Source organism: Heteronotia binoei, chromosome 18 (assembly GCF_032191835.1).
Source record: "Heteronotia binoei isolate CCM8104 ecotype False Entrance Well chromosome 18, APGP_CSIRO_Hbin_v1, whole genome shotgun sequence".
NCBI classification, from domain to species: Eukaryota; Metazoa; Chordata; class Lepidosauria; order Squamata; family Gekkonidae; genus Heteronotia; species Heteronotia binoei.
The window spans coordinates 7,159,719-7,172,436 of record NC_083240.1 but is presented as its reverse complement, the minus strand read 5'-3'; the positions used below and the strand labels follow the sequence as shown (position 1 = coordinate 7,172,436).

Below are 12,718 nucleotides of genomic sequence, written 5' to 3'. Positions count from 1 at the left end.
ATCTGGCCAATGACAGAACAGGCCCACAAGTGTCTCATGGAGCCGTCAGAACGTACCTTGGTGGACTTCTTCACTGAGTCTGCTTTGCTATCGTTACTCGACGTGCTGGCAGCGCTGGGAGAGTTGCGGCCGCTGGACCGGATGTCTTCGTTGATGGGGGAGGTCCTACCATCGGGGCTGGTGGGCTGCTTCTTACGACCACTGCGTAGTGTAGACATCTGCTGGTTGACAGAGATGCAGGAAGTGTGACAAAGGTTGTTGCGTATGTGCCTCGTTGGCTTTGGGGCAAAACTGGCAGTCGAGTTTCCCTTGCAACTGTTCCCTGTGAAGCCCTCCCTTGATCTTTTCATAGTCAGGCGCCTTTTTAAAGTGCTGGTAGCAGCAACAGTGTCATACCAAAAACATCCCGAAGTATAGCAAACGTTTTCCTGTTTGTTATACTGTCCCCCCAAAAAATCAGCAAATGGAAGCAGAAAACTACAGTACAGTCAACAGCCTCTTTCAGGAGTCTTCTGCAAGGACGGGATGGGTCTCAAAACAGCACGCGTTCACTGTCAACGTGGAGATGCAACAGCTCTCAATGGTAGATATGACAAGGAGGAGGAAGAGGAAGAAGGTTTTATACCCCGCTTTTATCTACCTTAAGGAGTCTCAAAGTACCCTACAATCTCCTTTCCTTCCTCTCCCCACAACAGTCACCTTTGTGAGGCAAGCAGCAGGGAAGAATATACAGGATTTATATCCCGCCCTCCACTCTGAATCTCAGTGTCTCAGAACGGTCACAATCTCCTTTACCTTCCCCCCCCCATAAAAGACACCCTGTGAGGTAGGTGGGGCTGAGAAAGCTCTTACAGCAGCTGCCCTTTCAAGGACAACTCCTACGAGAGCCATGGCTGACCCAAGGCCATTCCAGCAGGTGCAAGTGGAGGAGTGGGGAATCCAACCTGGTTCTCTCAGATAAGAGCCTGCACACTTAACCACTACACCAAACTGGCTCTCATTTGGTGAGAGAGTTTGGAGAGGACTGTGACTGGTCCAAGGTCACCCAGCAGGCTTCATGTGGAGGAATGGGGAATCTAACTCGCTTCCTCAGATTTGAGGCTGCCGCTCTTAACCACTACAGCACACTGATCTAAGGCATATATGCCAATTATCTACATAGGCCATGGCCACCACCAGCCACTAGCCAATTAATTTATTTATAAGCTGATTAATATAACCTTGTGTGATTTTTCTCCCCACTAAGAGCAAAGCACCCAGTTCAGCAGCCCTCAGGTCAGACACAGAACGAGAACTTTGTTGACCTTCTCTCTGAACCTCAGGGTCCTCCAAAGAACATTTATTTCAAAACCTCGGCCCTGTGAAATGACGCTCGGAGTTTCGCTTCCAAAGTAGGAAGCAGCTAAAAATAAAAAAGGAGGCTTTTCCGTTTTGATGTTTCAGTCTATCCCTGCTTTGCAGCTCTCTTAAGAATCTGATCAGCTAAATCCAAGGGCTGCTGCAGTCCTCATTAAAAAAAGGCCACCCGACAAGAAATAAAATGATTTGCTGAAGGAAACGGAGACGATGGGGCAGAAGAGCAGATCTGCAGAGAAAGGAAGTTGTCAGAGGCAGCCCAAAGTTCGCCTTCAAGTTCCAGCACGTTCCTAATGTAACAGGAACATTACGCAACAACAATCAGCCCCGCATCATCAGCTCCCTTCCTTAATTTAGCAGCTGTTTGGGTAGCTGGAGACTATAAAAATGATGAAATCGAGTCGAAGAACCGACAGAGCAACTTTGCAAGGTGTTTGGTATCAATGGGAACACAAGTGCAACTGAAGAGTGGTTAGGCTGGCTAAGGAGAAGAGGGAGGAGCCTTGTTGCCCCAACCAATTAGATGGCCTGAGAAGTCGCACCTAAAAGTTGGTGAGTGGGCGTCAGCGTGGCAGATGACGTTCAATGTGGCCAAGTGCTAAGTAATGCACATTGGGGCCAAGAATCGCAGCTACAAATACAAGTTGATGGGGGTGTGAACTGGCAGAGACTGACCAAGAGAGAGATCTTGGGGCCGTGATAGATAACTCACTGAAAATGTCAAGACAGTGTGCGATTGCAATAAAAAAGGCCAATGCCATGCTGGGAATTATTAGGAAGGGAATTGACAACAAATCAGCCAGTATCATAATGCCCTTGTATAAATCAATGGTGCGGTTTCATTTGGAGTACTGTGTGTAGTTCTGGTCGCTGCACCTCAAAAAGGATATTATAGCATTGGAGAAAGTCCAGAAAAGGGCAACTAGAATGATTAAAGGGCTGGAACACTTTCCCTATGAAGAAAGGTTAAGACGCTTGGGGCTCTTTAGCTTGGAGAAACGTCGACTGTGGGGTGACATGATAGAGGTTTACAAGATAATGCATGAGATGGAGAAAACAGAGAAAGAAGTACTTTTCTTCCTTTCTCACAATACAAGAACTCGTGGGCATTCGATGAAATTGCTGAGCAGTCAGATTAAAACAGATAAAAGGAAGTACTTCTTCACCCAAAGAGTGATTAACATGTGGAATTCACTGCCACAGGAGGTGGCGGCGGCTACAAGCATAGACAGCTTCAAGAGGGGGTTAGATAAAAATATGGAGCAGAGGTCCATCAGTGGCTATTAGCCACAGTATGTATATATATATATATGTGTGTGTGTGTGTGTGTGTATATTTTTGGCCACTGTGCGACACAGAGTGTTGGACTGGATGGGCCATTGGCCTGATCCAATATGGCTTCTCTTATGTTCTTAAAAGGTACACAACCTTCCCCCTCCTGCCTGCCTGTTTTGCACAAGCAGCAACTTCTGCACAAAAGCACTTATAGATTCTGTGCAGGAAGGGACTCGGGGTCAGTGGTAAGCATGTACTTTCCAGGAAGGACTGAGGTAGAGTCCCTTTTCCCAGCTTGCAAAGAAGGCTGAGAACACGCTATTGGGGCTCAACCCCCCTGATCAATAAACACAGGCAGCCACAGTCTCCCGGGGACAAGCTCGCCGGGCAGACTTGCTTCTCTGCACCTCTTCAGAAGTTAAGTCCTTGCTCTGCTACAGGCAGTGCGCCGAATTAAACCCTGTGGAGGCCCCCAGGCAGTTGAAATCTTGGAGGCCCCCTTGCAAATTATTTCAGAGTCTCAGCACCCGCCCCACCTCCCATGGCTCTTGCTGCAAGCCTGCAAACACCTTCTTAAAAGCCCCTTTTACTAAGCTGCGGGGGAGAGGCAAACTTGGCGACAACACCAGCAGCAACCATGCCAGGTAAGTTGGGCAAAGAGCAGCTCAGCTGCTGGCTGTGTGTGCAAGCTGGGAGGGCTGCAAGCAGGGGGGGAAACGGGCGGGGGGGGGGGGGGGGAGCTGGCCTGGGCCCCCTAAAGGCATGGGGGCCCATAGGCCAGTGCCTACTTGGCCTAATCGTTAACCCGACTCCAGCTACAGGTGCTGGCCAGGAAGTAACTTCACTCACCAACACAGCACCTTCCATTCTTGGGAGTTCACATCAAACCAAGCCTACATTCCTTACGTAGTATTTGGGTTGACTGTTGCGTGCACGCACACAGACACACAGACGCAAGGCAGCTCTTGCTCAGAACCAAGCCTACATCCCTCGCCAGATTATGTCGGGTTGAACATTGCATGCACACACACAAGTGACAGATGCAAGAGAGCACTTGGTCAGAACAGCATCCTGCTCTACGGACCAGGCTCACTGCTTGAGTTCCCCGATGGCGGGCAAGGCGGCAAACGACCTACCGAGCCTCGACTCCGCCGTGTCCTCATGCTATGCTTCCCGCTGAGGCCATCCTCTTCCTCTTTGACAGGCTTAAACATAAAGGGGGGCGGGTCCACCGGCTTCTCGATGGGCGGGAGCTCCCCGTACTTCTTGAAGTGGATGCGGCAGTCGGTGCACAGCAAGATGTTCTCCCGCCCGCCGTGGTGCCAGTCCTTGGAGGCTGCAGCGGAAAGAAAAGGGGAGGCAAACGTGGTCGCTGTTACGGAACGATGAGCGACTCTGAAGGTGCACAGTTCTTTTACCATCCTACATTCTCCTCCTCTTCCCCCAAACTGCAAAGGCGTGCACTATGATGCACGTTTTACAGATATTGAAATCGAGGGCAAGACGGTATCAGCCAAGGCACTGAATCTCAGCTTCTCCTGAGTGGCACCCAGTATCTGCCTCCCAGGAAGTGTGGAACTTCCCCTGTTGGAGGAAGGTTTCCCGGCACAGTGGTGGAATGGATACAACCCACTGGCACTACAGATATCAGGTTGTCATTGAGGCTTCCCAAGGAACCTTTATAATGGACTTTGTGAATTAATTTCTTTGTTTAGTGACCTTTATGTACTCTGCCTGTTGCTCCAATGCTCCATGTTAAGACGCAATAATATTGTGTAAAAATACTCCAAGATTTTGTCATCACTGACATTAACGAAAATTGTTCTTTTTGTGTGCTGTTACAGCTAACAGTGTGTTGGTTCTATTTCAGGGGCGGCCAACGGTAGCTCCCCAGATTTTTTTTGCCTACAGCTCCCATCAGCCCCAGCCTTTGGCCATGCTGGCGGGGGCTGATGGGAGTTGTAGGCAAAAAAAAAACATCTGGAGAGCTACTGTTGGCCACCCCTGTTCTATTTGGTGGGTAGATTTATGGCAGAATTACCAGCTCCTAGTAGGGAAATTCCTGGAGATTTGGGGGTGAAGACTGGGAATGGGGGCAAGATTGGCTATAATATCAGAGTCTACCCTCCAAAGGTGCCATTTTCTCTTATTTTTCGGTCAGTTTTTAATGTGTGTGTATGTATGTGTACATGAACACATGAAGCTGCCTTATACTGAATCAGACCCTGGGTCCATCAAAGTGAGTCTTGTCTACTCAGACTGGCAGCGGTTCTCCAGGGTCTCAAGCTGAGGTTTTTCACACCTACTTGCCTGGACCCTTTTTAGCTGGAGATGCCGGGAATTGAACCTGGGACCTTCTGTTTACGAAGCAGATGCTCTACCGCTGAGCCACTGTCCCTTCTCTGCTCTCCAGGGTCTCAAGCTGAGGCTGTTCACCCCTACTTGCCTGAACCCTTTTCAGTTGGAGATGCCGGGGATTGATCCTGGGACCTTCTGCTTACCAAGCAGATGCTCTACCACTGAGCCACTGTCCCTCCCCTGCTCTCCAGGGTCTCAAGCTGAAGTTTTTCATGCCTATTTGCATGGGCCCTTTTTAGCTGGAGATGCCGGGTATTGAACCTGGGACCTTCTGCTTACCAAGCAGATGCTCTACCACTGAGCCACCATCGCTCCCCTGCTCTCCAGGGTCTCAAGCTGAGGCTTTTCACGCCTATTTGCCTGGACCCTTTTTAGTTGGAGATGCCGGGGATTGAACCTGGGACCTTCTGCCTACCAAGCAGATGCTCTACTGCTGAGCCACCGTCCCTCCCCTAAATGCATGCCTGGAAGTTATGGCTGACTTATGGTGACCCCTAGTGGGGCTTGGACTTATCAGAGAAGTGGCAATACTGCCAGCCGCTGCTCCTGGTATTCCAAGGAGGTCTCCCCTCCAAGTACTTGCCAGAGTTGACCTTGTTTAGTTTCCGAGATCGGACTTGCCTGGGCTATCCAAGTCAGGGCCATGCCATTTTCTCTAGAAGAACCGATCTCTGCAGTCCGGAGATCAATTGTAACTTTGGGAGATATCTAGGCCCATGTCCCATCGAAATCTTAAACTGCAGGAAGTGCTCAGGGGTTTTTGGCGGGGGCTGGGGAGGAGAGAAGGAAGAGGTGAGGGTGCCTACTGGTGGTGAAGCAGTGGCGGCAGGCGTAGCCCTTCAGCTCCTGCTCGCTGTCCTCGCTGTCGAAGTCATCTTCGCTGGCTGAACTCAGATCCACTGAAATTCACAAAGGAAAGGGAAGGGGGGGGGGGGGAGAAAAACAACAGGTCACGAAGGCAAGAAGTTTCCCTATCTTTGCTCTTCTTGTTGGGCCAACATCACAAACTCCACGTTCATGTGCAAGGGTGTCTGTCACGCTGGCTTGGGAGTCTGTCACACTGGATTCCACAAACTAGTCAGGATCTGGCTCAGAAGAAGCTCAAGAGCACCCACAGGCTGAAGTCAACGCTCCCTTCTGGCTCAACACCAAAACCACCCCCACCCCCCCCCCCCGCTGTGCAGGTCTGCATGCTGCCTTCCTGGGGCGTGCAATATTGGCAACTCGAAAACCACTGGGGATCTGGAGTTAAAGAGAACTTTGGATTCCTAAACAGCCCCTTCGAAAGGGGAGGGAGCGGAAGAGACATCCAGCCCTCTTGGTTTCAGCTAAGGCTGTGTGCACGGATCCTGCAACAGGACTGCTGCTCAGCACAGAATTCAGCAGCCTGTCAAATCAAGACATCAATTTGCAGCATCAGTAAAACTCTGAAGATTAGGTGGTGGTGGTGGTGGTGGACGGGTGGCTGTTAAAGGCCGAGGAGAAATCTCAGAAAATGGGGGGGGGGGGTTGCTCTTGAGACCTGCCAGGGGGAGGTGCTTTAGGGCCACAAAGGCTTCCCTTGGTGCTTTTCACAACTAGCAGAAGCAGCACTGATCACGGGAATGCAACAAAGCTCTTGTTGGGGGTAGGAGGGCTGAGAACCAGTTTGGTGTAATGGTTAAGTGAGCGGACTCTTATCTGGGAGAACCGGGTTTGATTCCCCACTCCTCCACTTGCAGCTGCTGGAATGGCCTTGGGGCAGCCATAGTGGTTAAGAGAGCGGACTCTTATCTGGGAGAACAGGGTTTGATTCCCCACTCCTCCACTTGCAGCTGCTGGAATGGCCTTGGGTCAGCCATAGTGGTTAAGTGAGCGGACTCTTATCTGGGAGAACAGGGTTTGATTCCCCACTCCTCCACTTGCAGCTGCTGGAATGGCCTTGGGTCAGCCATAGTGGTGAAGTGAGTGGACTCTTATCTGGGAGAACAGGGTTTGATTCCCCACTCCTCCACTTGCACCTGCTGGAATGGCCTTGGGGCAGCCATAGTGGTTAAGTGTGCGGACTCTTATCTGGGAGAACAGGGTTTGATTCCCCACTCCTCCACTTGCAGCTGCTGGAATGGCCTTGGGTCAGCCATAGTCGTGAAGTGAGTGGACTCTTATCTGGGAGAACAGGGTTTGATTCCCCACTCCTCCACTTGCAGCTGCTGGAATGGCCTTGAGTCAGCCATAGTGGTTAAGTGAGCGGACTCTTATCTGGGAGAACAGGGTTTGATTCCCCACTCCTCCACTTGCAGCTGCTGGAATGGCCTTGGGTCAGCCATAGTGGTGAAGTGAGTGGACTCTTATCTGGGAGAACAGGGTTTGATTCCCCACTCCTCCACTTGCAGCTGCTGGAATGGCCTTGGGTCAGCCATAGTGGTTAAGTGAGCGGACTCTTATCTGGGAGAACAGGGTTTGATTCCCCACTCCTCCACTTGCAGCTGCTGGAATGGCCTTGGATCAGCCATAGTGGTGAAGTGAGTGGACTCTTATCTGGGAGAACAGGGTTTGATTCCCCACTCCTCCACTTGCAGCTGCTGGAATGGCCTTGGGTCAGCCATAGTGGTGAAGTGAGTGGACTGTTATCTGGGAGAACAGGGTTTGATTCCCCACTCCTCCACTTGCACCTGCTGGAATGGCCTTGGGTCAGCCATAGTGGTAAAGTGTGCAGACTCTTATCTGGGAGAACCAGGTTTGATTCCCCACTCCTCCACCTGCAGCTGCTGGAATGGCCTTGGGTCAGCCATAGCTCTCGCAGGAGTTGTCCTTGAAAGAGCAGCTTCTGTGAGAGCTCTCTCAGCCCCACCCACCTCACAGGGGGAGGAAGATAAAGGAGATTGTAAGCCACTCTGAGATTCGGAGTGGAGGGCGGGGTATAAATCTGCAGTCTTCTTCTTCTTCTACTGTGGCACAGACTCATAAGTCCTAATTTAGTGCAAGGCTTACACATCTTCAGGCTTTGGGGCTACAATGAGAGCAACACGGGAGCCTAGGATTGAATCAAAGCATGGGCCCACCTAGCCTGGCGCAACTGGCTGCTTCTCTCAGAGGCAGCATGTCTTCCTGACACCCGGTTCCCCTCTTTATTTTGTTTGTCTAGGATATTTCTATGGCATGTCCTCAAAGTCCTGCTTGAGACGGCTTACAATTAAAACAAGCCACTGGGCGTAGCAGCATGAAGACTATCCATATAACAGAAGCAAAGCATTAAAAGCCTGGGTAAAAAGGTGTGTTTTGGCCTGGCACCAAAAAGAAAGTAGCGCAGGCAGGGACCTGGCAAGCACTCAAGGGGGAGGCATTCTAAAGATGAGGGGCCTCCACAGAAAATGCCCTGCTTCTAGTCACCACCTACCTCACCTCTGAAGTGGAGGCAGGGGGTGGTGGTGGGGTGGTGCGCACAAATAGTAGGGTTGGAGAGGCAGATCAAAAGGACTGGATCCTTTTAGCTAGGGAAAGCATATGACCCACTCCTGAGCTACAGACCACCCCCAGCAGAAGCAAGGTATTCTGACACCAATGTCATATGGACCATCCTGTTGCCAGAGTCACCTGCTAGCCCTGGATATGTACAGCCAGGGTAGGTCACTTCACTGGGTCCTGGAAACAAAGGCGCCCTTATGAACATATATGAACATACGAAGCTGCCTCATACTGAGTCAGACCCTGGGTCCATCAAAGTCAGTCTTGTCTACTCAGACTGGCAGCGGCTCTCCAAGGTCTCAAGCTGAGGTTTTTCACACCTATTTGCCTGGACCCTTTAGCTGGAGATGCCAGGGATTGAACATGGGACCTTCTGCTTCCCAAGCAGATGCTCTGCCACTGAGCCACTGAGTTCATCCATCCCCATGAACATATGAAGCTGCCTTATACTGAATCAGACCCTCGGGTCCATCAAAGTCAGTCTTGTCTACTCAGACTGGCAGCGGCTCTCCAGGGTCTCAAGCTGAGGTTTTTCACACCTATTTGCCTCGACTCTTTTTAGTTGGAGATGACGGGGATTGAACCTGGGACCTTCTGCTTACATATGAACATATGAAACTGCCTTCTACTGAGTCAAATCCTCGGTCCATCAAAGTCAGCAATGTCTACTCAGACTGGCAGCGGCTCTCCAGGGTCTCAAGCTGAGGTTTTTCACGCCTATTTGCCTGGACCCTTTTTAGTTGGAGATGTCGGGGATTGCACCTAGGACCTTCTGGTTACAAGGCAGATGCTCTGCCACTGAGCCACCGTCCCATCCTTGTCGGGATGCTCTCAGCTAACCCACACCACATTAGATCAATGGGTTGCTGAGCTCAACAAAAATACATGACACTGTCAGTATTAATTCCTCTCTGCTAACTGGAGTTATTATTGAAGGTGCATTCAGCATAGTTCATACCCTGTACTCGGGGAGGGGGGGAGCGGAATGTCTCTACTTGTTTGTCTAAATTCTGCACTTCCAAGGGGAAGTTGAATTCTGTATGCTCCAGAAATTATGTGCATAAATTTCTCATTCTGTATCATTTATTTTGTTTTTGGTTCTCAATTATGCTAGGCAGCAAACCGAAGCCCACTATCATGACCCCCAAACACCAGAACCCTTTTTATTCAGATGCCCTTCTGGCTTCAGAGACAGCTGGAGTCATGCAAGCACTTTTTCCAGCAAAAGCCACTGGAGTCCTGAGAGCTAGGAACTTGACAGCTGACTTTCCCGAAGCAGAACCCTGCAGCCAGAACCGTATTGTTCTGAGCTCTTGTGGAATCACAACGAACACGCTTAGCTGAGCTAGATTCCAATCCAGCTGCACCCTAGAGACCAACAAGACTTGGGGGCACGAGCTTCCAAAAGTCAAAAGCTCCCTTTGCCTTGCAAAGCTCTCCTTGCATAGAGAAGGAGTCAAGATGCAGAGGTACAATTTTGCATTGTACCTCTGCACTGACACTTTTGTTTCTAACACCCATCTCGCCTTCAGAATGGGATATAACAGAGGTGGCCAAACTTGCTTGATGTAAGAGCCACATAGAATAAACATCAGACATTTGAGAGCCACAAGAGAGGGAGGGCAAATAGATGGGGAGGGAGGAAGAGATGGGAAGAAAGCAACATTAAATACATTCTCTAAGCTGCCAGCTGTTTTGGCTTGGAGAAGTGCTTTAAAGAGAGAAATGCCTCCTCCAAACCAGCCAATGGGGCAGTGGAGGCTTAAAGAGCCACAAACTATATGCGAAAGAGTCAGATGTATTTCCTGAGCTGCAGTTTGGCCACCCCCGGGATAGAAGGACCCAGGGCTTTCCATTCCTACTTGTATCTCACGAAGGAAGCTTTGACTTGCAAAAACTTGTGATCTGAAAATCTTGGTCTCTAAAGTGCTGCCAGACTAAAATCCAGCTGTTCTTCTGCAGACAACAGAACCACCCTCTGAAAGACTCCGCCCAGAATCTACCAGCTGATGAAACCAGGAGTTATGTGTTTGACAGACACAGGTGGAAGAGGCATATTTTGTACTACTGGGCTGCACACATGGGGCCCTCCCACAGCATGGGAGAAAATCTCCATATTCCCTTGCAAACGGGGACAAACGCAAGCCTAAACAAGCCAGCCATCTCTCCGCAGCAGCCTTTTTTGCCTGCGCTGCCTCCCACCAGTGCGAGCCAATTGCCTGCCGATCTCAGCCGCCTGCCATCCGTGGGGATAATGAATAGAGAGAGAGAGCGTGCAGATGAGGGCTCGAACTCCATTTTCCTGGCTGCGTCTGGTCAGAGGCGGAGAGCTATTACCTTCCTCCGCGGCCCTGTGCATCTAAACAGAGATAAATGCACTGCTTTTAGCCTCCTACTTACAGAACTCGCTGGAGGGGGGCCTGGAGGGAGTGTTAACGGGGGTGGAAGCCGTTCGGGTCTTAATTCTCCGGAAGACAGCCTGCCTCCGATGCCTGCGGTGAGCCCGGGAACTCGCAGCTTCGGGTGTTTTCTTCCAGTAGTAATAGAAGGTGATCAGTTCTCCCTGCAAAAAGTGGAAAGAATCACAATGCTGTCAAAAATGGCGGCTGGGCACTCTCTCGTACACACAATCCTCTTGTTGCACTATGGCACTCTGAAGGCTGCCATTACCACATCTATGTAAAAATACCCTTGGATGTCACCAGGGGTGGAGGAGGGCAGAATCGGGAGGGAGGGCTATGGGGGTGGGATGGGGGGACCCACAGCTTTCTGTTCTGATGCTCTTCGCCACAGGGAGTGGGCATGACCCAGATGCATGCCAGTCTGGAGAGCCAGTTTGGTATAATGGTTAAGAGCGGCAAACTCTTGATATGGAGGACCAGGTTTGATTCCCCGCTGCTCCACATGAAGCCAGCTGGGTGACCCTGAGTCAGTCACAGCTCCCTCTTCTAGCAAAGTTGCCTCATAGTCAGGTCACCGTCCCACCAGGGGCAGTACTGCCTACTTTGACTGCCGGCAGATGTCCACTGTTCTAGGTAGAGCGTTCCCCCAGTACATGTTCCCTGGGATAGATCCATAGAGCTGGAAGGGGCCATAGAGGCCATCCAGTCCAACCCCCCGCTCAGTGCATCCCCAGCCTTTCTGAGCCGGCAGGCACCTTGGGAATTTTGAGCGAGGCTGGGGAACACCGCCCCAAAGCGGCTGCCGCAGGAGGTGGAGCCAAACCTCAAATGGCTGCCTCGGGGGGAGGGGGGGGGAGCAAAACAGAATACCTCCTTCCTCCTGGAAGAATGACAGCTTGAAGGGGGAACGGAACCACACAGTGACTAAGGAAAGCCCAGTTGCTTACCAGTCCTCCTTATCCTCTAGCAGAAAACCCCTTCCATGGAAAGAGGGAAGACCGCGATAAACCCTGCCTTACAGTGGGGCATGGCCAATTTCCGAAAAGCCTGGTGGGTGCCAAGGGAAGTACTGAGGGGGGGGCGCTGCGTTGGGGAACCCTGAATTAACTTGAGCTGCCGGGACTGAACCTTCAAAGCGCGATGTGTACTCTGCCTCTGAGCAGCAGCCCCTCCTCTTGAGAGGAACTGCCTTGCAAGATCGAAGAGGATTATGCAGCTTTGCGCCAAATGAGTTTATCAGTGGCTGCTGCTGGGATGGTTACATGCCGACTTCCACTGAGAAGGCAGTCCTCTTCGGAGGACCAGGAACTGGGAGGGAACAGGAAACGACAGGGGGGAAGACAGGGGAAGTCCCGCCTCATCAGCCTTTTTTTGGACTTCCCTGAAATGGTTAACAAGCCCTTGCATAAGGGTGATCCGGCAGGCATTATAGACTTGGCCACCCAAGAAGCTTGATAGGTCTCACGCTGTAAACTTAGCAGCCAGGTGACAAGTTTGGGTCCTCTTATGGTTTAAAAACAACAGATGTAGGATGGACACAAGGAAGTAGTTCTCTCCTCAGTGAGCAACTGAAGTGGGTGGCTCACTGGCAGGGTGCGTCAAGGTGGCCATGAGCGCAGATGGCAGGGAATTATATTTGCGCAGGACGCATCTATGGATGTCCATTACAGGGGTGGCCAAACTTGCTTAATGTAAGAGCCACACAATAAACACTAGGTGTTTGAGAGTCGCAAGACACAAATGTCAGATGTTTGAGAGCTGCAAGACAAAGGAAGGAAGGGTGGAAAGAGAGCCAACGGGCAAGGGAGAGGCGGAAAGAAAGCAACTTTAAATGCTTTCTCCGTGCTGCCAGCAGACTTGACTTGGAGAAGTGATTTGTCTTC

At 51.0% G+C, this 12,718-nt stretch overlaps 1 protein-coding gene across 1 annotated transcript in view; it reads right to left on the bottom strand.

Annotated features, from left to right (window-relative positions):
• Positions 1-12,718, bottom strand: part of RERE (arginine-glutamic acid dipeptide repeats) — a 323,357-nt gene that overhangs the window by 25,180 nt on the left and 285,459 nt on the right. The window contains 4 exon segments of the mRNA XM_060259535.1: positions 57-218; positions 3,768-3,967; positions 5,796-5,888; positions 10,834-10,996. Coding sequence (XP_060115518.1) covers positions 57-218; positions 3,768-3,967; positions 5,796-5,888; positions 10,834-10,996 — 618 coding nt within the window.